General features: G+C 32.2%; 3 protein-coding genes and 1 long non-coding RNA gene across 7 annotated transcripts in view; 2 read left to right on the top strand and 2 right to left on the bottom strand.

Annotated features, from left to right (window-relative positions):
* The window catches only part of LOC147835099 (uncharacterized), a 37,142-nt gene extending 24,125 nt beyond the window's left edge, over window positions 1-13,017 (bottom strand). Inside the window, exons 1-3 of the long non-coding RNA XR_015501239.1 lie at window positions 12,814-13,017; window positions 8,027-8,159; window positions 3,419-3,475 (exon numbers count right to left, since the gene is read on the bottom strand). This is a non-coding gene — a long non-coding RNA (uncharacterized LOC147835099). The remainder of the gene's footprint in view (window positions 1-3,418; window positions 3,476-8,026; window positions 8,160-12,813) is intronic.
* lim2.1 (lens intrinsic membrane protein 2.1) lies at window positions 1,158-8,025 on the top strand. The gene is given in 5 exon segments (NM_001020556.1): window positions 1,158-1,270; window positions 3,715-3,907; window positions 5,985-6,134; window positions 7,389-7,523; window positions 7,855-8,025. Coding segments are annotated over 4 exon segments (522 nt in total). The 5' UTR covers window positions 1,158-1,270; window positions 3,715-3,732; the 3' UTR covers window positions 7,917-8,025.
* On the top strand, window positions 11,680-13,475 carry bsx (brain specific homeobox). The gene is given in 3 exon segments (NM_214727.1): window positions 11,680-12,016; window positions 12,842-13,032; window positions 13,156-13,475. Coding segments are annotated over 3 exon segments (684 nt in total). The 5' UTR covers window positions 11,680-11,763; the 3' UTR covers window positions 13,396-13,475.
* A 2,876-nt stretch (window positions 13,476-16,351) lies between these two features.
* jhy (junctional cadherin complex regulator) overlaps window positions 16,352-27,899 on the bottom strand; it is a 31,930-nt gene continuing 20,382 nt past the window's right edge. For all 4 annotated transcript variants that reach the window (XM_087269626.1, NM_001045023.3, NM_001444378.1 and 1 more), the window contains 3 exon segments: window positions 21,363-21,449; window positions 19,164-19,298; window positions 16,352-17,256 (listed from right to left, as the gene is read on the bottom strand). In XM_087269626.1, the coding sequence (XP_087125752.1) occupies window positions 17,056-17,256; window positions 19,164-19,298; window positions 21,363-21,449 (423 nt within the window). In that variant the 3' untranslated portion in view covers window positions 16,352-17,055.

The following is a 27,899-nucleotide window of genomic DNA, read 5'->3' as shown; positions in this document are numbered from 1 at the left end:
ATTATCAACATTATTAGGCCAGTTATATATTTTAGGTATTTATAGTAATTTAAAATAATGCCAATTTTAGAACTTTTAGACATTCTTTTCTCCATATAAGTAACTTTGCAACTATATGTCACCTAAATTTCTTTAGAGTATACTATAAAAAAAAAAGTTAGATTTTCACAAGTTACTGTAATTTGTCACAGTAAATTACATTAGTATCGCTTGACAAGATTTAACTGTGAAAATTCACAGTATATATGTTATATTAGAAATAACACAATGTATTGCAGCCCCAAAAACGGTTTGGTTACCAACATCTTTTTGGTTACACAGCATTTTTATTTAATTTTATAAGGTTAGCATGTAAATATGAAATAATATCTAATGAACATAACTTTATGCTTAGCTGAAACATAATAAACTGGAACAAAAAGTAATTAATTCATGAAACCAAAGACTGTTAAACATCCAAAATGATTTCAAAGTCAGGGTAAATGTCGGAATGAGCTGAGGAAAACCTGCTTTAGACGGATTTATGAGTATCCAACACCCGTCATCACCTGGAGGTCACTAATCCACAAATCTCAAAAAACAAAACATTTTACAATACGCACCATCTTTATAAATAAACCACAGATTTGAATTTTAAACAATTACATTCTCGCATGAAAAACAGCTAAAACTTAATTTCCTGACGCAATAATTATAGACTACATTGATAGGTTAAGAATAGGGTTAGTAATATTAGTTGACAACTACTTGTCAACTTTTTTAGAAACTATCAAAATAAAACTTGACCAATTTTTGATTGAATATCTTGACAGGATCCTCTAGTAGAACATGACTTTTGTTTCTTATAAAACGGATCTCTATTTCATATGTCTAGATTGCAGCAGTACATGAAAGCACACGCAATAAAAATCAAATTTTTGTTTTGAAAATCTAATTGTTCCATGTTAGGCCCAGCAGCGCTCCTGATTTTCCGCTCGGCCTCTTCCCAACTATAGGGCGGTTAGCAGCGCCCGCTCAATGGAAAGCCTCCAGTCATCAGGATTTGTAGATAGTTCTGTTTCTTCAGCAGATTCCAAAATCACAAAACTAGCTCTAGCTGATTGGCTGTGTTTTTTGCCTGTTCTTTTGTTTCAGCTCTGCTTGGTCTTTCCCTCGTTCTTTCTATTCAACCGCTAAACGCTAGTGCTAAGAGCTGCTGGAAAGCTGCCTGTACAGCCATTATTGGGCCCTGGCGTATATTATTTAGACTTCATTTAGAGGTTTGATAAAGGTAAGTGTGACTACTTTTAAAAGCTGCAGATTATCAGATTGTCTGTTGGAATAGTGGACTTTTGATAATTGATTTGGCTATAGTTTGGTTCTCTATTTAAATTTAGGAAGAAAAAATCCTCCAATAATACAGTGACTACATGAACATCTGTCAGGTGTATTTCAATAATGTAGTGTTATTTCTTAGACATCTGTTTAGAAAGCTGTGAAGTTACAAATATTTACAAAGAAGAAGTTTTCAACTGTTGATTAAAGTTGAATGTTTAATTAGTATATTTCAAATGTATTAATCCTTAATTTAAACTTGAGTTCTTGTATGATCCCAATCAACTTTTTCTTATTTAAAATATGACTATGACTTCTATTAAAACATTGAGAATTGAAGAGCTGCACATTGATGGATTTGCTCTTCAGTGTTTGGGCTTTCAGCAGAGAAAGTTGAACCACACTAAACTGAACTAAATTTCAACTCTAAAAACTGGACTGACATGGTTTCAATTTACTAGAACTTCTATGTTAAACTGTTTTAACATAATCTCCATTGTAAAAGGGCTATAGAAATTAACATGAATTGAATTGAAGTGAATTATATCCTTATTATCTATCGATATTCACATAAAAAAATCTGGGCTTGATTGTGAAGCTACAGTGCTCAGCATATATAAGTACACCCCTTATAAATCTCTCTTTTAAATTCATATTTTTAACAGGAAGCTGTACAATATTATATTTGTGCATATACATTAGATTAGTCAGTACTGAAGCCAAATCTGGAGCTTATCTAACAAAATAACTTATGATAACGGTCCAAAAGGCAGTACACCCAAATTTATATGTTAGAGAAAATTATTAAATACAAATTTAAAAAAGAGGAAAAATCAAGAGAAGCAAAAACTAGAAATAACAAAATTGTTGAAATTTTGTAGGTTGTAATTGTTTTTCTTTGCAATATTTTGCTTAAATTTTAAATGTATTATCTCTCAATTTCTAAATACATTTGGTGACTAAAATATTATTTGAATAAATACATTCGTTTAATAAATCTGTTTTGTTTAAATGCACCAAAATATATTATTCACTGAGAAATTGATAAAAAATGAAGAGTACTCAATTATGCTGAGCACTGTATGGAAAATAAATAATTTCTGGTATTATTATTATTATTATTATTATTATTAAAAGCTTGTCTGTAATTATAATCTTTAACTTGCCTTGCAGTGTTTTAATATATAGGCATAAATGATAAAAATTGATTTCAAAAAAAGAATGAAATAATGAAAAAAAATATTATTTATAAAAAAATACAAATATTTAATTAGAATTTAAAAATATATATAATTAATTGTAATTTACTCTATGCGATAACAGATAATTTGAATAATTTTAATTTATTTAAATTTAATGATTGAACAAAAATGTTATTTAATTATATAGATCATTATTATTATTATTATTATTATTATTATTATTATTATTATTATTATTATTATTATTATTGTTGTTGTTGTTATTGTTATTATTAGTAGTAGTAGTAGTAGTAGTAGTAGTAATAATAATATTATTATTATTATTATTATTAAGGACATCAAGTAACATTTTATTGTAATTTAGAAAATTTGTGTGTGTTTGTGTGTGTGCATACACATCTATATTGTATTTTATTAAGTTTAATCATTATTCTAACGGCAATGATGATTATTTGTTTTAGAAAAGTTAAATTCACGTTCAGCTCTTCAGCTTTCCATTCTAAACATATTTTAAAAGTCTGATTTAGGGGTCCCGCTGGGGAGGGGGAGGAGTTAGGATGATTCTAAGGGCCTACGCCATTTTGGGGCCCCTGGTATGATTTACCAAAAGAGCAAAAAAAAACAACAACAAAAAATAAACAGTTAGAAGTGAACACTATATGGCGCCCTCTACTGAAAGGGGATCAAAAGTGTTTTACCACATCTCCATCTGAACGTGTCCATATATTAGTCTATGATCCATACATTCAACATCATTTTCACATGAATTAAGATTGTCATATCAAAATAAAAAGAACATTTTCAACCAAATGAGTCTGTCATTCCTCGGCAAACAGAATTGATTCAAGAAACCTCGAACCAGCTGCACAATGCTTTTTCTGAATAAGCACTGTCTTATTTACCTTAACCGCAATCTCTTCCAGCCAGTCGGTTCGCCTGAAAGCTCTGTTATTCTAAACCTGAAAAGAAGAAAAAGAGAGTAGCCTCCAGATACTGACCTCTCAGCTCACTCAGAGGAAGTAATGTGTTCATTACAATGCAATTACAGACACTTACATGCCTCTGAGTGAAGTGCAGCGCTATTGAGAAGAGTCTGCACCAGTCCCTTGATGCTAACACAACCCTGACCTTTATGTGCGTGTGCATTAATGTTTGTATGTGTGCCTATTAATATATGTGTGTGTGCATTTGTTTTTAGTCTGTCTGTAGGTGCAGAATGTACAGCTTCATGGGAGGAGGGCTGTTTTGTGCAGGAGTGGGCAATATACTCCTGATTGTTTCCACAGCAACAGATTATTGGATGCAGTACCGTCATTCAAACAACTACATGCATCAGGGACTGTGGAGATACTGCACGCCTGGAAAATGCTTCACACACACTGACAGCATTGGTGAGATCTGGGGGCCACCATGCATCACACATGCATATAAATTTGAGGGTTAAAGTTGACTCTATCAACCTTTTTCTGCATTTCAAATAATGGGGAGGTCCACAGGTTTGGTGAAACTTCCATTCAAAAGAACTGAAAGAAATCATTTTAAGTAATATGTTTGTGCTGTAAATAATTTGTATCTATAGGGAAATCTGAACAAGAGGTTTACATTTATTATTATTAGCACTTTTATTATTTTTTTATCTGTCCTGAAAATAATAGAATTGGTATTTTAACATTATCATCACAAGTATGTGGCCTAAGATTTTTTTTCTCTGTATTCCCTATAGTACAGTAAAATTGTACACAAGAAATATTCTAGTAAGTTGCCTTTTAATATTTGACGGATAAACTGTGGGGAGAATTGTGAAACCTTTTTTTTTTCTTTCTTTCTTTCAAAACCATTTTATGTTCAAATTTTTTATTGCGGAAAAAAACTTTATTTCAGTAAACTATTTGTTGCTGTTGTTGTTGTTTTACAAAAGAGAAGAGAAAAAATTATAAAAAATAATAATAATAAAATAATAATAAATATTAATAAAAAAAACTATTTTATTGCGAAAAAAACTATTTCAGTACATTATTTTTGTTGTTGTTGTTGTTTTTACAAAAAATGAGAGAAAAAATAATAAAAATATAATTATTTTTAAAAATTATTGCGAAAAAACTCTTTCAGTACATTTTTGAATGGGAAAAAAGGGAAAAGGGAAAAAAATAATTTAAAATAAAATAATAATAAATAATAATAAAAAATTATTTTATGCTTAATTTAAAAACAATTTCAGTACACTATTTTTATTGTTGTTGCTGTTTACAAAAGAAAAAAATATATAAAAAATAAAAATAAAATAATAATAAATAATAATAAAAAATACTTTTTTATTGCGAAAAAGCTATTTCAGTACACTATTTTGTTGTTGTTGTTGTTGTTATTACAAAAGAGAAGGAAAAAAAATTATAAAAAACAAAAATCAATAAAAAATAAAAATAAAATAATAATAAGTAAATATAAATAAAATTATTGCGAAAAAAATAATTTCAGTACACTATTTTGTTGTTGTTTTACAAAAAAGAAGGGAAAATAATAATAAACAAAAATAAAAATAATACATAATAATAAAAAAATATTTTTATTGTGAAAAAAAAACATTTCAAATTCAGTACACTATTATTGTTGTTGTTGTTTTACAAAAGAGAAGGGAAAATAATGATCAACAAAAATAATAATAATATATAATAATAAAAACTATTTTTATTGCAAAAAAGGATTTCAAATTCAGAACACTATTTTTGTTGTTGTTGTTGTTGTTGTTGTTGTTGTTGTTGTTTTTTACAAAAGAGAAGGGAAAAATAAACAATTTTTATTATTTAAATAATAATAATAATAATAATTATTATTATTATTAATTATAAAAAATGCTACGAAAAATCTATTTCAGTACACTATTTTTGTTGTTGTTGTTTTACAAAAGAGTAAGTAAAAAATAATAAAAAATAAAAATAATAAATAATAATAACAAAACTAATTTTTATTGTGAAAAAAAAACGATTTCAGTTCTCTATTTTTGTTGTTGTTTTTTACAAAAGAGAAGGGAAAAATAAAAATAATAATAAAATAACAATAAATAAACAAAATGTAAAATAGTTATGCTTTCTCGTGAGATCAGGCTGGACATTGAATCTAATGGCAATCCAAGTAACATGCACCCTGACCTGTCGCAAAAGAGAAGACAAAATTGTTTCTGCACACAAAAAAAAGGTTCTTGAAGAGGATGACAGTTGGACCACTGAGGTCAACATTTTGATTCCTTTTCTGGACTTGTGATGAGAACTTTGCTGTCAGTGGAGAATCAGAGAGCTCTCAGATTTTATCTAAAAATTTTATCTATCTCTTTTTTTTGGGTGAACTAACCCTTTAACAAATTGACTAGGATAATTCACACAAAGCATCATGGTAAATGTAGGAAAAATGTGCACATTGGACAGCTGTTTTAAATGTATGCATAACTTAGCCTTCTGTCATGTGTTTTCACAGCATACTGGGATGCTACACGAGCATTCATGATCTTGTCTCTTTTGGCCTGCTTCATTGGCATCATCATCGGTATTATGGCCTTCATCCATTACTCCTCCTTTGACAGGTTTGATAAAACCTTTGCTGCAGGCATTCTGTTCTTCATCTCTTGTAAGTTGCCTTTTCCTTTTGTTTTATATTTAATCTTGAGACTTTCTGAAATGTATGTTGCTGAATCAGATATGATAGTTTGTTGTGTTTTTGATAGTGTTTATAGTTGATAGCGTTTTTAACTAGTTGTTTGCATTTAATTCAGATTTAATTTTATTTAATTTAACAAATATATATGACACTTGCTATTTTGAGAGCACTGTCTTCACACAGAAGATGATAACATAACTATAATGATAAAGATAATTTAAATCAATGTTTTATTTTGAGTGATTTACAAAGAAGAACATTATTGCTGAAATCACTTCACTTTTTGTCCAGCTGATTAAAACTTATTACAACATATACTGTGCATCCGGAAAGTATTCATAGCTCTTACAGCGTTATTCCAAAATGGATTAAATTCATTTATTTCTTCAAACTTCTACACACAATACCCCATAATTACAATGTGAAAAAATGTACACATGTATAAAAGTATTAACAGCCTTTGCCCAATACTTTGTTGAGGCACCTTTGGCAGCAATTAAAGCCTCAATCTTTTTGAATATGATGCCACAAGCTTGGCACACCTGTCTTTGGAAATTTTTGCCCAATCCTCTTTGCAGTACCGCTCAAGCTCTATCAGGTTGGATGGGAAGTGACAGCGTACAGCCATTTTCAGATCTCTCCAGAGGTGTTCAAAAGGATCTAGGTCTGGGCTCTGGCTAGGCCACTCAAGGACATTCACCGAGTTGTTGTGAAGCCACTTTTACACTTATTTTGCATTTTTTTTTTACATTGTCATTATGGGGTATAGTGTTTAGTAATTCGACGAAATAAATTAAATTAATCCATTTTGGAATAAGGCTGTTACATAAAAAATATGGAAAAAGTGACGCACTACTTTCCGGATGCACTGTATATATAAAAAACTTGTCGATAAAAAACACTGACAGCCAATCAGAATTAATCCTGCTAAAATGTGTCAACTTCAAATCTACCAACAACAAAACTGCAGCATACACTTATAATAAACAAAGATTTATGGTACGCTAATCCATCTTGCTATCTTTAAAGTTATTTGTTATACAATAATTTCAATAAACTTTAAATGTAGAATTAAAAAAATAAAACCCTATAAAATTAAACATTTTAATCACTTTATTCTATTTAAATATATATCTCTTAGTTTTTTGTTTTATTTTATTAATGTTTTAATGTTTGGAGTCATTATTTTATTGTAATCCTTATTCTTTTCATTATCTCCACAAGGCTTTTTTGTGTTTCTGGCCATGGCTGTCTACACGGGAGTCACAATAAATTACTACGGTAAACGCTATGGTAATTGGAGGTTCTCCTGGTCTTACATCATTGGCTGGGTGTCTGTTGTGCTCACTTTCTTTTCAGGTAATAACTGCCAGAAAACTGCACCTCTGAATGAATTGTTTGTAACACTTTTTAAGAGTGTCCTTTTTACACCGATTACATGTAATTACTTTTGTAATAATCTTAAATTATTTATAATCATGTGCAATCACTATAAACTGTAATCCTAACCTTAGTAAGTGCTGTTAATTATTATTATACAGTAATGCACAAATTGTCTATTTAAATGAGTGTACTTGTTAACTTTTTAATAGAAAAGGCTTTTGAACCATGCTGTATTAAATAAACAGCACACACTGTTTTGGTTTTAATTAAAGTGTGTGTGTTTTCATCTCTTTTTATGTTCATTTAGGAATGTTCTACATGTGTGCATACCGGATGCATGAATGCCCCAGAAGCTCAAATCCTCATTAGAAGATGAAGCTTTATTATCTCCAATGATGGAAACCACTTCAGTACCATTAAAAAATAGAACAAAGCAAATTGTCAATAAAGAATCGTAGATAGTATGTGTGAACTCTTACCTTTGTCTATGGTTATGAATCTGAACATCATATGGGGGGAGGGGGTCATTCAATATAATATATATTTTGCTTCAGCTCTTATTTATTCCTTTTCCCCATTTTTCTTTCATCCTTTCTATCAAATAAAGGGATTCTGCAAACAACAAAAAAAGATACATTTTCAACTACACTGCAAAAAATAAGATTAATTAGTCGTGACAGCATATGTTATAAGTCACTTAAACTTATTAAACTAAGTTAATCATGTTCTAACTTAATTTTATAAGTTACGCAAGCTGTTTTAAGTCAGTTTAACATAATATAAGTTTAATGGATGGATAAGGTTAAATTGATTCAGCTTAAAAATTAAAGGCAACCAGGATTTGTTTTACAGTGTAGATATATATAGACAGTGATGGGCAGTATTTATGATACATGTATTTCAAAAATGTATTTTACATACAAAAAAGTATTTGTAATTAATAGAGCTGATGAAAATGGCTTAATATTTTTTATCAAAATACTTTAGTGTCTTGTGTTTTAGTATTTTAAAAATACTATAAAGTACGTTGTAAGAAATCTACATCAAGACATCATATGAATGTATCCTCTGATTAGTGCTTTGGATGTTATTGACTTCAGTTTAAAGAAAATTAAAAAAAAAAAAATCTTAGGAGAGTATACTGTACAAATAATAGTAGTTTTGGATAGATTGTTTATGCCAAATGTTTGTTGTTAGAAACAAACAATAAAAATATTAATAATAAAAAAGGCCAACAGTGACTATTTCTACAATACTTCAATAGCCGTTTCAAATGGCAGTAGTTGATCAATATGTCCACTGTATTGTTGATGTAGAGGAAAGATGTAAGTTTTAGGATGTCACAACTTATGAAACACAAATATTTAATAATCAAAAACTCCTAATACAGTTTTTACATTGAGTATTGAAGAGTTTAATAGCACAAAAAAAAATCTAGATTTCTCAAAAATTCTGAGTAAAAAATGTAATTCACTCTTTATTTAACATTCTTTAAAATATAAAGAAGTTGAATAATCATTGTTCAGAGATGATGGCAACCTTACTGGTCACAATTGCTATTACTCATTTTTTACTTTACCAAGTTAAGTGTAATTGTTGAGGGATTGATTGAAAATAGGTATAATTGATGGAAGATTTGCAAAGAAATGTCATGCTCGTTTATTTTGATACACCTAAAATTAAGGTATTTGGTATTTTATTTAAAAATACATTTCAATGTATTTTGCCCATCCAATAGACAAACACCAAAGTGTAATGTGTGTGACTATTTATTTCGCTATAGCTAGCTAACATTAGCTGTATATCAATGTCAAGCTTGTAAAATCCTAGTATGTAGGCTACTTAACTATCAAACTATATTTCTGAGATGTATATAAAGACTTGGCATTACACAATAAGCTGGTCTAGCAGGTAAGGTGCACGCGCTAATGCCACAAGCCTCTTACAGAAACGCGCCACTTAGGAGTGACGCAGTGTCGTGCTGTCTCCCAATTTCACTTGATTAAATGGCTATTAAAAGCTGCTTAACTGCCTCTGGGTGCGGATTCTATCGACTTCTCAAGTAAAGGCGATTCCATCACCATTAGTACATTTACTTTCGCGTTTTGCCATAAAAGCAACTTGTTAGCATGATTCGTCAGCAAGCTAGCTAATAAAAGGTTTCGATTACAGTGCTGGAAAAATCACATTAAATCGTTGAGTTAAACAGTTAGGGACTTGTCGGTTTGGGGGAACTGAGGTAAAGCTTTTGCACATACACTTAGAAAATTTGTACTCTTAATTGAGATTTTATATTGTTTAAATAGGATATAAATCCTTTTTTTTTTCGTTCGTTTGACATGATACTTTTAATCTTAAAACAAAATGAAAAGTCACATGCTACATCATCAGCAAATTAATAAATCAGTAAGATAATTGCTTACGTCCAGAAATGACAGAGATGCTCATTAAATGAGTCAAAACTCATTAAAACAGAGATATTGTAGGCTAATTTAGATATCTCTTTCTCTGCAGAATGTACCAACACACAACTAATGAAGCCATCTTCAACATTAGCAGGAATACTGTATTTTCCTGACCAATTGAATCCAGTAATTAATTTGTTCAAACCCATCTGATCAAATGGAAATCTTGCGGTCGAGGATTACTACTTCCGTTGTAACATCCAACCTAATTACCTAATAGCATTGCTGCAAGACTTCTGCCAATAATGAAACACTTTTACCATTAGCCCCCGTGATTGCAGATGTGATGACAACACGATATCAACAAATTACCGCTCCATCAGTTGAGACGGAACTGAAGCACACTTGTATCCTCGCAGATTTCAATATCTACAATTAAATCCCATTTCACGGAAGCCCTGTTGCCCTATAACATTAGATGGAATAATAAAAAATTATACCAAACAGCCTGCATGTTCCCTCTCTAATAAATGAAAAACGAAAACACCAAGAACTGGAAGTGTGTTCAATAAAACACCACAGTTAAGGAGTCCCGTCGTTACGCTTTGAATTGAGCATTTAACTTTTTCATAAGGTAATAGGCTAAGTGACTCATTTTAATCAAACTTTTAAGGATACACAACAATGTGGTTTATATACTATTAAATAAAAATATTTAAACGACAAAAATGCATATAAATATTTAAAAGAAGTATAACTTTAGGGTAAATAAAGCTGAGTTGTTTTAATATGGTTATTTGAGTAACAAATCAGATGGCCGTGTTAATTACATTCAAAGAAAATTCGTTAGCAGCCGACAGGCATTGTTAACAATTTAGATAAACGTTAACATACATAATTAGGTATGTTGTTATTGACTCCTTTTGATATGGTAATTTTAGAAGCAATTCAAAGTAAATTTCTATCGTTTGCATATGTATAACAGACGCGCGGCACTGTCAAATATACCAAATATAACGTTAAATAATATATTACTAAAGTTAAATAAACAAATATATAAATGATTATGGTAGGCTATTAGGGGGTTTTAGCATGATCATTTACACAACAATGCAGTGTTAATAATAGCTAACGTTAAACAACAGAATACAATTAAAATCGTTGTATTGACTAGCCTAGTTATGAAACACACAGAATTTACATTGTTATTCAAACCACAATACTTTAAATTGGGTTATTTTAAACTCCAGAGCTAAACAGGTTAAAAACAGGTTAAATGCATAACTCGCGAAGACCATTTAAATTGTAACGATCGAAACAGAGGCTTCAAATGGATTGCAACAGGTGCATGCGGTGCATTATTCAGAATTCTTTAAACGCTATCAGCCTTTGTTAAGATTCTTGACAGCTCCACGCGCCTTTTAAGCCGGTGTAGAGCGAAAGTGCAGGCTTATGTCTGAGTGACTGCTGCACGGACAGGGCTCTTGTAGCGAGGCTTTTTCAGCACCACGGGGAGCGACTCTGCCGCTCCTCCAGCCGCCTGCATAATTAATCCTTAAAGAACTCATTCAATCCTCCGCCCAGCCGTCGCGCTATTGGCTGGGTGCTAATCTACTTCCTGATTTGCTGCTGTCAGTCTCGATCCAAATAAATAGTAATGTACCTGTACCAGCGTGCACAGGTTGCCAACGAGACTACGTTTCGGTTTTTAAGGTCCCGAAGACTGGGACCGACCAGAGTGATTTTGTTTGCGACGCAGGCATCAAAAGACGCACGGATTGTTCGCCCGAGTGTTTCAAAAAAGTTTTGAGATGAATCTGAACTACACGTCTCCGGTGCCCCAGATGCCGACTCAAAGGTCAACGTCGTTCTTCATTGAAGATATTTTACTACATAAACCTAAACCTTTGCGGGAAGTGTTTCCCTCGCCTTTTTCGAACTCTATTGCCTCCCGGATGCCTCTTTTAGAGTATGGATATCCCCTTATGCCTACACCGATACTGGCTCCTCATCCGCATCATCCGTTACACAAACCTGAACACCATCCGTACTTTTTCACCTCTGGTAAGTGCAGCCTATATACAGCACATTTAAACGCAGGCCTTTGCGTAAACAAAAATGTTTTGACCTTAAAATTTTTGTGCCTTCATGCTCGCTTCTTTTGTATTTATCTCTGAGGCTACGAACGCAAAATCTGGCTGCTAAAACACAAACATCTGAACTATATTAATATGAAAATCTAAATACCAGACAATATTTTGTAAACATTCCATAAATTGAACCTTATTTTTTGGTAAATTCGTACAAAGGAAAAAATAGGCCTATTTGCCTCAAATGTAATGTCAGTTAAATAGCTAAACTGTTAGACTAAGTGGAAACATTTAATCAATTCGTTTATTCGGGTAAAATATTAATTTATTTAGTCCGATTTTAAACAACTTTATTTTCAAGAATTAAAATTTGTTAAAAAATGAATAAACTTATTTATACAGCGCAGAGCTATTTCTCTTAGTAGGCTAATAATAATAATAATAATAATGATAATAATAATAATAGCCTAATAACAATATTATGATGATGGTGGTGGTGATAATATAATAATGACAATATTAATAATAATAAAAATAAGCTATCGACTAAATAATTTCTATTCCTGTAGCCTGTTTTTATGTTTTCAATTTTTAAAATCCACTTTAACAAAAAAATAAAACACTGATATTTATTCTACCTTATATTGTATGTTATTAGATTATTGCTTTATATATATATATATATATATATATATATATATATATATATATATATATATATATATATATATATATATATATATATAAACTATTAAAACAATATTTATTTACCACTATCATTATGTTTCCATTGCAAAAGGAATGCAGATGCCAGCGTTATTTCAGCATCATCCGGAATTACCAGGAAAGCATTGCAGACGCAGAAAGGCCAGAACAGTGTTCTCAGACTCACAGTTATCCGGACTCGAGAAAAGGTTCGAGATCCAGAGATATTTGTCCACACCTGAGCGCGTGGAACTGGCTACAGCTCTCAGTCTATCGGAAACACAGGTAATTGCGTTAAATATTGTTTAAAAACTCAAACATATTTATTTATTTATTTATTTTTACATTCACTTTAAGAAAGCGCATCACCAGTTCAGTAAACATTTGAAACTTATTTGCTTCACGCAGGTAAAGACGTGGTTTCAAAACCGGAGGATGAAGCATAAAAAACAGCTGAGGAAAACACAAGACGACCAGAAAACCCCGAATGATGTAGACAGATCGCTGGAGAACACGAGCGAAAGCGAAATGCACGAGAAAAACACAGACGGTAAAAACGGCATGAGCCCGGACAGATACACGCTGGACGACAATGAAGATGATGTCGATATTGAAGATGACATTTGCTCTCCTGAACATTTACTCTAGTAGCTATTATTACACTAAATCAACAAAAAATGTACATATGAATACAATCTTTTAGATAGGAAATTATATATAGTTTTTTTTATATATATTATTATTTTGAAAACATCGATTTTTGTTAAACTGTTTAAGCGCTTAAACATTTTGGACAGCTAAAGGACATTAAACTTACGTTTTTATTCATTATTATTATTATTATTATTGTTATTATAGTCATTGCTTTGTGACTAACAACAATTTTTTTAAGTAAATGTGGAATGAATGGTACTTAATGTACGGACAATCTGTAAATAGATGTATTATATTTACTTGATCATTCAAGAGGTGAAACAATTTTCATTCCAATTGAAGTGTAACATTTTACATTTTCAGCACTTTTTCGCGGGACGATGATAATTGTTGGCATGTGGACTGACATATTTATAAGCTCTAAAACTGTGACTTGTCAATTGTTTAAACAATTAATGTATATACACAATGTACATTCATTGAGTGAATTATCTAAAACAATTCTTAAATCGAGCTCTTTGCGTCATCTTTGTGTAAGGCTTCTGAATGTTTCATTTCTTAAATTTACGAAGCCTCTGAGGTTATGCGAGTTGCTTATGTGAGTACTTATAATGAATAATTTAATTTTATGATTATTGCATAACAAAAATAATAAAATTTATAGCAGAAATATAAGAGTAACAGAAGAGCAGTAAGCACTTGCTAAATAAAATAGATGGCTGCATAAGAGCAGGCTATGCATGAAATGCTTTTGTTTTTCAACTGTTATATTTACTTTTATTTTTAATATTTATACAAACCGAAAATGTAATTATAAATAAGGAATAACGGGATATCTTTCGTGTTTTTATATTGATAAATCTCTTGACTGCAGCAGGGATTTTAGCCTGAATGAGCACATTTTTTACATAGTAGCAAATACGATGTTGTTATGAGGTGAAAAGCCTCTTAAATGTTTTTGGACAGTCAACAGCAAGTTGTAATTTTAAACTCAACCTTAAACATATTATTGACTATACTAATAAAATTTGGCTTGGTGCTCGCGTGACTATAACTAGGGGTTGGCCTATAGGCTGTGTTCTGGTCAGTGGTCACTTTCATTTTAAATGGATCTAACACATTGGTTTGCATTTTATTAGTCAGTGCACTTGTTGGAGTTTAGTCTAAGGATGTGGATTATTCGACAAGTTTCAAACTGTTTTCGACAATTTCTGTCAGTGGACCAATTTTCATCTTTCAACGTCTGTGAGAGTTGGCCGTCATATATTTTACAAGAATATAACGATTGTTGTGTTATATTGTGGTGTGTAAACTTACAACGTTATATAAAAATTATAGTTTTTTTTATGACTGATAGAGAAGTCGACATTAGAGTGTATACACAACAATTCCTGTTAGCAAATTTACCTGTTCACGATTTGGTAGCCTGTTTACCTTATTTTCCCCCACAAGCGTCGTTGTAATTTGTGTAGAAGCTTCTGGTTTGATTTAGTTTAAAGCCCAAATAGTTACCATTTATTGACATTTTTCTTGCTTCTAGCTAATGAACCGAAAGTCTCGGACTTTAACAGAAAATACTTCCGTTTAACAAATTTATAATTGACTGATAACGTGGTTTGACTATTTATTTATTTATTTTTATTTTTATTTTTTTTTTTTGAGAGAGAGAGAGAGAGAGAGACTTTAAATCTTGATAATGTAGGCCATACCAACATAGACATTGTTTGCATATCTTGAATCTAAAAATAATTGAATTTATAAATAAATCCATTCGTTAGAACTGTGTAACATTGTAAATATACCGTACATCGCAACGCAACAGGTGTCTTCTTTTTAGAAAATGAAACATGGATTTATTAAAACATGAACAAATAGGCCTAGCATGTGTGAACTATGATTAGTGTAGCAAAACTATTGCTGATTTATGGTTAACATATATTGCAAGCTATATTTACAGTGCTCAGCAAAGAGTACACCCCATTTTGAAAATGCATATTTTTATCCATTTCTCAGTGAATATAGATAATATATATTGGTGCATTTGAACAAAACTGATTTATTAAACTAATATTTATTAAAATAATATTTTAGTCACAGAACATTTTTAGAAATGGAAAAATTATTTGATAACATTTAATTCATGCAAAAAAAAAAAATTCTAAGAAAAAAATTCTAAAAAACATTTTAACCAAATTTTATGTACTTTTTGTTCAAATTTGTATATACTTTTGTTTAACCTTTTTCTCTCACGTATAAATTCGGGCTACTATTTTTCGAACCGTTATTGTAAGTTATTTTGTTAGATTAGCTCCAGATTTGACTTCAGTTCTGACTAATGTATATGCACAAATATAATATTGTATAGCATCCTATAAAAAATATTAATTTAAATGAGAGATTTGTGTGGAGTGTACTCAGCTACGCTGAGCACTGTTTATACAGTATATGAGGCAATTTATTCAAATCATATATTTAAGATGTGAAGCAAGAATAGCTCACATTAGTGTTTCGACAACTGGCCTTTTTTTTTTTTTTTTAACTCTAACAGGGTATTTGGCACACTTCCACCGTTTGAAAAGCAATTCACATCGTTTTCAAAACGTGATTCTGATTTAGCCAGGGAAAATAAAACACTGCAAGAGAATAGGCCGTGCGGAAGGTGATCAATTAAAAGATTAAGCGTTTTGCAACACATGGACGCATCTGCATGTTGCTCTAATAGCAGAGCCATCAGCTCATTTTCAGGGGCCTGCCGCCTCCTTCAGCACTGTCCACAGATCAAAGCCTGCCTCAGTCTCCCAATCCCTAAAAAGGGATGCTAATTCAACCTCCTTCATGTGCGGTTGAGAGAGACCCCTTCAATTAACTGATTTCAATGGCAGGAAACAGAGAGAGATAGAGTGAGAGAGAAAAAAAAAGATGCAAAGAGAGTCGGTCTGGAAAGGCAGCATTTCTCATTAATTCAAAAGGTCCAGCATTTATTAGCCTCGCCTCTGAGGCTTAACACTGAAAACACAGAGTATCAAAGCAGACATGATGGGTTAAATAGAGGCTATAATCTAATTAAAATATTACATAGGAGTAAATAGCTCTTTGATAACGATCTAAAGCTTCCATTAAAGAAATAGGTGCTTGAGCTTGTTTTAGGGGGAAAATTATCACTTTAAAATACAGAAAACAAGTTTGCGGGCTCTAATAAGGGAGGCTTCAAAGTGTCATCCTTATTTGACCTATTTTTTTCTCTTGGTGAAAGAAAAGGGCAGGCAAAAGTGGATATAATCAGACTAATAGCCGGGAACTGACAGAAAACGGCACGTTACACTGGGTTAACGGTGCATCCAGGTGTGCTTGAAGAGATTGGTGCTCTTGTGCACAGACCTATTGAAAACAAGAGGGAAATAGCAGGATAATGCAAAGCCAGGCAACAAAACCCCACGGCAGATTTCTTTATATCCAAAAAATGGTTTTGGGAATTAGTTTGCAGTGGATTATGTGTTACACACCTGTTCCACTTCCAGTGCTTTGCAAATAAACAGCATTACCGTATGCATAAATACACACAAAATTAAATTAACACACAAATTCTGAATTAAAGCAAGGGAAAATTAGGAAGTGCTATTAGCATAACTCATCTACGCATGTGGCTTTTAAGTATTAAACCGCATGAATGGTTCTAAAGCGAGCCACGGCACGTTTCTCTTCCTCGTGTCGTCTTAGCATCTCCAGAGTGGCCAGATGGATTGGGTCAGTTTCCTGCAGATATTGAGGCTGGGTGTTCATATTCTGTTCTCCAGGCCTGTCCTTTGACTTTGGGGGGGCTTTGGGCTTTGCAATAGTTTTGGCATACTCTAAAGCCTGGACAAAACAAAAAATGAGATCAATTAGATGTTTGATAGTCATGCATGATTATATCAGAGGCCATATCAATCAATATTGGTCAATAAATGACATTTTTAATGATAGAATTTTCAGTCTGAGAACAAAATTAGGCTGATATCTTTAAGCCGATAAATTCTGTATTATTTTCACTGGTTGAACCACTTCATGTGCTTGATGCTCGCCTCTTTTTTTATTATTTTAGGTATTTTGATTTGGGTTAATGTTCAGTGATTTGGTTACTTTATGTATGCATTTTTTGTCAGGTAATAAAATTTTTGGGAAATTAGTCATAGATAAGACCAGAGAACTGTCCATTCATTTCTGAAGTTAAGGCTTTACATTTAATGTCTTATGTTTAATCCACTTAAATTTGATTAACGTAGGGCTCCCAATCTAATAGACATCTAAGAATAGGCCAAAACTAGACTAGTCATGAAATAGACAGATTAGACAGACTTTATTTGTGTAGTCATTCATTTCTGTTTATTTGATGACTAGTCTAGTTTTGGCCTATTCTTGGACCTCTATTAGATTTTCACAGACAACTATGTTTAGACATCTATTAGACATCTGTTAGACATCTTTTAGAAACAAAAAATGCTAGCTGGATGTTGTCTCAACACAAATCAATCGTTTTACAGTTTGGTTTTGCTTTTTGTTTTTGCAACCATGCAGATAATTTATATTTATCGGCTAATATATCAGCCTTCAAATCGAAGAGTTATTGGTTATGGGTCAAAAATTGAATATTCAGCTAGAATTTATATTGAAATATTGAATATTCAGTGGCGACATGGTGGCGCTGTGGGTGGCGATGATCATGCATGATATATCGGAGGCCATATCAATTAATATTGGCCAATAAATGATATTTTTAATGTTAGAATTTTCAGTCTGAGAACAAAATTATGCTGAAAATCTTTAAGCCGATAAATTCTGTATTATTTCTGCTGGTTGAACCACTTCATGTGTTTGCTGCTTGCCTTTATTTTAAATTATTTTACTGTTTTTTTTTATTTTGTTATTGTTCAGTGATTTGGTTGAATTATATATGAATTTTATTTCGTCAGGTAATATATTTTAAGGACATTGGTCATAGACAAGAACAGTGAAATTCAGTTTTGCCTTTTGTTTTTGCAACCATGCAGAGAATTTATATTTATCAGCTAATATATCGGCCTCCAAATCAAAAGAGTTATTGGTTATGGGTCAAAAATTCAATCTTAATATTTAGTTTGAATTAATAAAACAAATGTTATATGACATGCAGTTGAAGTCAGAATTATTAGCGCCCCATTAAATTTGGTTTCTTTTTTAAATATTTTCCAAAAGATGTTTAACAGAGGAAGGAAATTTTCACAGTATGTCAGATAATATTTTTTCTTCTGGAGAAAGTCTTATTTGTTTTATTTTGGCTAGAATAAAAGCAGTTTTTAATTTTTTGAACACCATTTTAAGGTAAAAATTATTAGCCCCTATAAGCTATATATATTTTTTTCGATAGTGTACAGAACAAACCATCTTTATACAATAACTTTCCTAATTACCCTAACCTGCCAAGTTAACCTAATTAACCCAGGTAAGCTTTTAAATTTCACTTTAAGCTGTGTAAAAGTGTCTTGAAAAATATCTAATATTATGTACTGTCATCATGGCAAAGATAAAATAAATCAGTTATAAGAAATGAGTTATTAAAACTATTATGTTTAGAAATGTGTTGAAAAAAAAAATCTTCTCTCCGTTAAACAGAAATTGGGGAAAAATAAACAGGGGGGTTAATAATTCTGACTTCAACTGTACGTAAACCACTCTGGATGAAAAACATACAATATATGATTTACAGATTAAGTAAAGCCCATGTTTTCAGAATGAGATTCTCGTACCTTCCTCCTGGGAACCGCGTCCTTGTCGTCGCTGCCCACTGGGTCCTTGGCTGACAGAGAGGGAATCCTACTTATCTTCTTGTTCTGTTCGCGGATCACATTTGAATACAGCTTCTGTCGTCTAATTTTCTCTGCCTGACAGCAGTGAAAGAAAGAGCAGCAAGATTACAAAAGGGAGCTTTAATTACCTAAGCCATTTCTCTCCTAAAGCTCCTCTGTTTTCTTTGTACGTCCCTCCACGAAGCTCCTCAACAGCAGCAAACAAAACCAAATAAAACTCATCATCCCTCTAGAAGCAGTGTTAACACCTCTCTTAGGCTGTGGATGGTGCAGAAAGTTATTTCTACGTCAACATTTTTACATCAGCGAAGCTGGAAAATGTCTATTTTCTCGCTTTGCTTGTTGATGGCTATAGGCTCATTGGATTAGTTGATCCATTTCTATTGTGTTCAGAAACAGAAGTCTTTTAAATTCATGAGGAAATGAAAAGAGGGGGTTATTGAGACACGGACACACTTGACAATTGGATGTAGCAATTAGGGATTAGCTAAATCAATATTCAACAAGAAGAGCGCCAATTATCCATTGAGTCTTTCCCATATAATGACACACACACATTATGTGGATTAAACAACATTATTTATGCACATGGTCAGATGCTTAAAGGGATAGTTTGATCAGAAATTGAGTTAATTGAGCCATTCAAGATGTAGGTGACATTTTTCTTATTCTTTTTAGCTGAAACAGTGATTTTGAAGAAAACAAAAATGTATACCCATAACTCCTGATGATATTTATGAAGCAAAGTAGTTTTACTGTGACTTTTTCAACATTACTACCTTTAAATATACAACCAAATGGCGAATGAACACATACACAACAGTCAGAAGCACAACCTCGATGTCTTTAAAGGGATAGTTCACTCAAAAGTTAACATTTACTCAGTTTACTCTCAGCATCAAGTGGACGTGTGACATAATGACCGTTTAAACTATGATGTTCATGCAGCACTAGATTTTTTAACTGATTTTTTATCTTAAAGATGCTACAATAAAGAAAACGTTTTTAAATTAAATTAACCCTGAGCATTTTGATTAACAAACAAAGTTATAAAAGTTTCAGTAATAAGTATTCAATTATTTTATTTGTAGTAACCTGTGACTCCCATAATAGCCATGACTTCTAATGATATTTATGAAGCAAAGTAATTTTACTGTGCAAGAAACTGGACTTTTTCAACATTACTACCTTTAAATCTACAACTAAATGGCGCTGAATATGCTCACAACAGTCAGAAGCATGACCTGGATGTCTTTAAAGGGATAGTTCAACTAAGGATGAACATTTACACACTGTTTACTCACAGAGATCAAGATCAAGTGAATGTGTTCCATAACATAACGACCCTTAAATTATGATGTTCATGCAGCACTGGATTTTTTCTTTTTTTACTGATTTTTTATCTTAAAGATGCTACAATAAAGAAAACTTTAAAAATATATATACATTAAACCTGAGCATTTTGATTAACAAACAAAGTTATAAAAGTTTCAATAATAAAAATAGCCATGACTCTTATGAATATGATATGAATTATACTAATTGTACTGTTTAGGAATCTGGATTTTTCTAACATTACTACCTTTAAATCAAATTGCACTGAAAACATTCACAAAAGTCAAAAGCATGACCTCGATGTCTATAAAGGGATATTTCACCCAAAAATAAAAATTTACTCACTGTTTACTCATGCTCAAGTGGTTCCAAACATTTATAAGTTTCTTTTTTCTGCTTCTGATATTTTGAACTCTGTAATTTTGTAACTATCAACTTATCAAAATACTATTTTATATAAATACTAAGTCACTGGTTACAGGTTTCTAGCTTTCTTTATTATATCCATGTTTATCTTTAACAAAAGAAACTCATAAAGGTTTGAAACAAGTGGAGGGTCACTAAATGATGAAAAAAAAAAATTTTGGGGTGAACTAACCCTTTAATCAATGTCAATCTTATTTATTTCAATTAGTTCCAAAGTGCCAGTTGGAAATGGTTTGTATTTTATTAACCACCAAAGATCACAGTTTCAGCTAAAATCATCTTGAATTATTTAAATTTTCTTCAGTGTTTTAAATTTTCTTTCACTTTTTTGTCTGAACTACCTCTTTAAATGAAAATAATCTGGAAATTGGTATTTACCACAGCTTCTGGTACCATATTTGTTGGTCCAAGACCTCCAAGCTTCACCTCCTGTTTTATGTCCTTGTAGTCCTTCAGTGTATAAGCCTGCAAAGCAATTTAGCAAATAGATACAGTTGAAACCAGAAGTTTACATACAATCTAAAAAAAGAAACCATTTTTTTAAATGTCTGATGGTAAATCATACTACACGTTTACTGTTTTAGGTCCGTTAGGATTACCTAAATGATTTACATTTTCTAAATGCCAGAATACTGAGAGATTTTTTTTAAAGAATGTATTAATTTCTAGACAGTCAAAAGTTTACATACATTTTCTTGGTCTTTTTTTAGCTTAGCTTTGAAACTGTATGACTTTGGTCAAACGTTTTGGGTATCCTTGCACAAGCTTCTCACAATAGTTTGAAGCAATTTCAGCACATTCCTCCTGACAGAATTGGTGTAACTGAGTCAGATTTGTTGGCTGTCTTGCTCGCTCTTCCCAAAAAATTTCTATAGGATTGAATTCAGGGCTTTGTGATGGCCACTCCAAAACATTCACTCTGTTGTCCTTAAAGCACATTTTAACTAAGTTTTCATTTCCTGGCTGATGTCTTGAGATGTTGCTTTAGTATTTCTACATAATGTTCTTTCTTCATGATGCTATCTATGCTGTGAAGTGGACCAGTCCCTCCTGCAACAAAACAGCCCCACAACATGCTGTTGCTGCCCCCATACTTCACAGAAGGGATGGTGTTCCTAGGCTTGTAAGCTTTCCCCTTTGTCCTCCAAATGTAATACTGGTCGTTATACCTAAACTGTTCAACATAAGTTCCATCAAACCACAGGACATGTATACAAAAATGATTCTTTTCCCCACTGTAATTCAGCTAATCGTAATCTGTCTTTTTTGTTGATTATGGCTGGTTGATCTTCCCATGTTATCACACAAGAAAGCAGTGTGTTTGAGGTTTTATTTAAATACAATTCTAAAGTTATGACTCCAATTAACTCAAATCTGGTCAATTAGCCAATCAGAAACTTCCAAAACCTTAACACCATCTTCTGAGCTTTTCTGAGGCCTAATAATCTTAATATATGTAAACTTGACTTTCAAGAAAAGTTAAAACAATATTTAAAAAATATCTATCTCATTATTCTGCTATTAAGCATAACAGAAACAAATTTGATAATCCTAACTTACCTAAAAGAGAAAAAGTTTAGTCACATTAACATCTGAATTTTTTTTTTTTTAATGGTTATGTACCTTTTTATACAGTGTATGTAAACTTCTGGTTTCAACTGTACATCATATTTATGCATACTTATTTTTTGCCCTTGTGACTGTTTAAATAGTGAACATACTTTGAGAAAAAGTGGGGAGAAACTGTCTTAATACTTAGTATTTTTGAAAAATGCTTATATTTTGGAGGTCGGCATCAAAAAGTTTGATTCTTTTAGAGGTTCTTTATTACTAAAATTGCAATAATTCAATTTAAACACAATTGCAACACATTTATGCAAATATATTTATTTTTTGTCATCGTAACTGTTTAGTGAACATACTGTGAGAAAAAGTGGGGAGAAACTGTCTTAATCCTAAAGTGCACTCATGCAACAATCCGCAAACAAAAGCGCTAATCAGGTCAGGCTCCTCCAGGTTCTCAGGACTCAGCCATTGGTCATGGACACTGCAGGATGGCTGTTTTCCACTCTGATCTGCTTCCCTTGGGCTGCCACACTAGCTGTTTTACAAATTTATCCCATAATCCTATGAGACATGATGGCGGGCCCAGCAAGGTGAAGAGAGCAAGCTTCTCAAAGAAAAGCAATCTGTTTTATGGTGTAAGAACCGAATAATCCGGACACAGCACCAAGTGGATGTGTTCCATGACATAATGACCCTTAAATTATGATGTTCATGCAGCACTAGATTTTTTTACTGATTTGTAAGGTTAAAGGTGCTACATTAAAGAAGCCTTTAAACAAAATTAAACCTGGTCATTTTACTTATTAACAAACAAAGTTATAAAAGTAAATATAAATAATTATTATTTATTTTTTTATTTGGCCACACTTTAATTTGATGGTCTGTTTGTTGAATTTAAGTTACATTGCATCTACATGCCAATTAATTCTCATTAGAGTATAAGTAGACTGTTAGAGTCAGGGTGCAGTATCAACAGATATCAAGTAGACAGACAACTAATACTCAAATGGACCATCAAAATAAAGTGTTACCACTTATTTGTGATATTTTTTGTAATAACCTCTATATATGACTTTCTCTTGTGGATAATAAAAGTACTAAAAATCCATTTTGTGACAGAAAGGGGGGTCCATTGTTGTTTTAAAGCCCAATGATTTTCATTGTATTTTTAGTTTTTCAAGCTTGTGTGGCTTTTAACCCATACAGGGGAAAACACCTTTATTTAATCCTTACAGAGAAAGATAAATCCTCTGTTGTCTTGGACTAAAAATAATAATAACAATAATTCCTTACATTTATATAGCTCTTTTCTGGACACTCAAAGTGCTTTACTCATTGGGGAGAATCTCCTCATTCACCACCAGTGTGCAGCATCCACCTGGATGACATGACAGCAGCCATATTGCACACACCAGCTGATTGGTGGAGAGAAGACAGAGTGATGAAGCCAATTATGTTATGGGGATGGTTATAGGAGGTCATGATGGACTGAGGCCAGTGGGCAAATTTGGCCAGGATGCCGGGGTTAAACCCCTGCAATTTTTCAAAGGAAATCCTGAGATTTTTACCGACCACAGAGTCAGAACCTTAGTTTAACGTCTCATTCAAAAAACGGCGCTTACTGAGCAGTATAGAGTCCCCATCAATATACTGAGGCATTAGGACTCACACAAACCACATGTTGAGTGCCCCCTGCCGGTCTCACTAACACAACTTCCAGCAGCAACCTAGCTTTCCCATGTGGTTTCCCATCCAGGTACTCACATCCTACTTAGTTTTAGTGGGCGACCATGTGAGAGTTGCAGAGAGCTAGCTACAATACTACATTGACTTTTATTGTTACGACAAAGTTTTAACAGTGTATTAATTTATAATGTAATGATGGAACAATAGATAAAATTTGGTCAGCTCATTTGAAAACTTTTTTGTTTTTCTTTTAATTCATTTTGAAAAGAAAAAACAAGTCTAGCTGTTGATAACGTTGATTTGGTTTGGTTTTTGTTTGATATTCAGAGTATGGCTCACAGTAGAAAGTAAGATAATAAACTCAATAAATGACACCGTAAATTAGGGCTGCACAATATATTGTTTTAGCATCAATATCGCAACGTGTGCATTCGCAATAGTCACATCGCAGCATCTGCAATGTGGAGTTGGGATTGTTGTTGTTGATCAGCAATGAAGAATGTACAGTGTTTACATTTTACATTACATTTGATTATTCAATAATAGGGGCAGGACAAAATAGCGATATGCACAAGGTGGCGCTTCTCGTAATAGCGAATCGAACATATCAATGTTGCAATTTTAAGAACTATATGTGCTGTTAATAAAACAAATACTTCATATAACTTTTTGATGCGTTTTTCCCTCTTCATTTACAAATATCATGATATATTGTGGATGGTTTTCTTCTGATATATCGCTAATATCGGGATTTATCATTATCAGGGGCAAAATATGATAATATCGTATTACTGTAACTGAATATCTGACTACTTATTTTACTTTTATCTTTACTCTATCTTAATCTTGCAATTTCTTTGATTCACTCATCTAAGATTATTCAAATTGATCTAAACTAACAATTTCATTCCAAACAGAGCTATTCAAGTCATCTGCCGAAATTGTGGTCATATCGTAATATAAATCGCAGCAAAATAAAATATCGCTATGTCAAATTTTTCCAATATCGCGCAGTTCTATTATAAATATCTTTTTTGTGTGTGTGTGTTTGTGAGCTGTCCCTTTAACACACTTTCAACTAAATGGACACAACTATTGAGTAAACATAAATATCCTCTCTGTGTAAACAGCTGTGGCACATTGCTGTTGAGTGTGTCTTTCCTAAGAGGGACTTTCCTGCAGAGCTGAAGGTGCTAGAGGACAAAGAGGCCATCATTAAATGCAAATCACCATCTTACCAGCCCTGCTCCGCACAGACGGGGTTCTGCTTAATCACCTTATCCTAACGCTTTTCAATGTCGTCTTTGTGACCGCACCTTATATCATCATCTCATTTCAATTAAGTGTGTCTTCAATTACTTATACAATTAACCTGCTGTCTGAATCGGCCCACACAATAATCGTTACATCTGCGACAGGCCCCATTGAGATACTGTCATGGCAACTTAAAGACGGCTACTTACCAATACATCATTATTCTACTATTTGTTTAACAATTTTTTTTTATTAGTTTGATTCTTTTAGAGGTTCTTCATTACTAAAATTGTAATAATTCAATTTAAACCTACAACCTACATTTTTAAGGTTGATACTTAGCCCTCAAGCTGACGTAAGAGTAAATTATCTTTTAAACATATTTTATTAAATTAAATATGCTTTTATTTATTTTATGAGTTATATTCAGTCAGATATTCCAAAGCCAATGTAAAAAGCTTACATTAGATACTAGAAAAGAAATCAAAATTAATCAAAATTAGCTGTACATGAGTATTATTCATTCATTTAAAAATTCATCTCTGTCCACATGAAACCGTAAAAAAGAGCATCCTAAACCAACAGGAGTTTATAAAACCAAAAAAAAAAAACAACATCATTTATAAAACGTGTTCACTTACTATAAAAAAGGTATTGCCAAAAGACATTTTTAATTATTTATTCATGATTATGGCTCATGTAATGATTTAAAGTAGGTTGCATTAAATGAATATTTTAGTTATATGTTTACTAAGAGTTTACCTACAGCTCAAAGATCAAAACTTTTGATTTGGAAGTGGTACCCCTGATAAATGAGACCCCTGGTAACAATATAACCCTAAGCATAAACCCTTGTTGGCCAATCAGAGGCCTTATTAAAGAAGATAGTGAATTACAATCTGATGTCAACAAAGGGAAAAACTGCACACAATCCAACGCTGAGGAAAAATCTCGCTGAGGTTTTAGCGACTACACAACAACGTTGTAACCACAGTTTCTAAAATAATTCCCCTCGATATTGTGTTAGTGTGTGGATGAAAGGTCAAACCACATAGAAAAAGATGTGGGTTTTAAAATACTACTATTGACAATTAATCTGGCACCTGCTGGAAATGTCCTTAATTATCATCCACAAATGAAAAATACACAAGAGAACAGGACAATTACTCATTGTCCTCAGAATCAGGCAATTGGTTCAACAGTACAGCTAGAATTGATCTCCAGATCAGTGCTGAATACTGTAAGTCTGAAGTGATAAAACAGATCATCAACAGAATAACTCTGAAGGCAGCATTGACCTTTGCTAAAGAGGAGTACGTTGTGTGGACAGAGAACTCAACATGCAGTTCCTTCCCTGCAGTCATCGCTGAATCACTCAGCAATTTTCACGCAGGACAATGAGCCCTGTCAATCAGCAAATCCAGTAAAGTGAAAAATCAAGCTGAAAATATTAAAATAAACTCAAGAATTATTTAATGTCTCTGGAAAATCCCTGATGATAGTTATGTGTAACAAATAATCTAAAGTCAGTGAACTGTGGAGGAGACCGAATGAAGAATAAATCAATTCACAGCAGTGTGAGAAACATCTTTTTTGGAATTTTCTCACATGCTATTTTTACTGTTCACTAAATATCACAGTATTTTCCAAAAAATAAAGTTTTTTATGCAGTGTTGGCCTGTCAAACAGGCAATATAGGCAGTCGCCGAGAGCCCTGCTTTTCTTAGAGGACCTCACGAATGCTGCTATTGTATATTTATTGTGAATGTAAGAGGAAAGACAAGCGTGTACATATAAATCATGACCAATGCACAAACCCCATTAAACACGATACAATTCACAACGACGGTGAGATTAAAAAACCCTTTCACATTTCATTAAAAGAATAGCTCTGTATAACTCATACAGGACAAATAGCTGAAAGACGATAATAAATACACAACAACATAATGAATAAAAGCAGAAAATATTAGAAACATACCCTGCAGCACCACACTCTATTTTGCATAACACTGCCCGCGATCAGCTATTGGGTGAACTAGAATGACATAATGTATTCCTACACAGACTCCACATATCTCTCCAAATTGCTCACGTTTGATATAAACTCAAACAAGTGTCCTAATGTCTTAAGTAGTTTAACATCACAAGAGTTCAGTCTGTGCCCCTTTCTTATTTCTTTGTATTTTATTTTATTTAGTTTGTTTTATATACAATTTGTTCTTTCATTTGAAATACTTTATGTGCAAACTTAATTGTTTAAATTTGAGTATTTAAATCTTGGCTCTTTTATATAACTCTGTTCTGCTAGCATGGTATAGCCACAAAAATAGTTACTCCAAATTCTGAAATAATATTAAGTTATTTCCAAAAAAGTAATTGTTCTCTACATTTAACCATCACAGTCAA

This window comes from Danio rerio, chromosome 10, assembly GCF_052040795.2.
Source record: "Danio rerio strain M-AB ecotype USA chromosome 10, GRCz13ab, whole genome shotgun sequence".
NCBI lineage: Eukaryota > Metazoa > Chordata > Actinopteri > Cypriniformes > Danionidae > Danio > Danio rerio.
The sequence above is the reverse complement of the archived record's forward strand: the minus strand, read 5'-3'. Positions and strand labels throughout refer to the sequence as shown.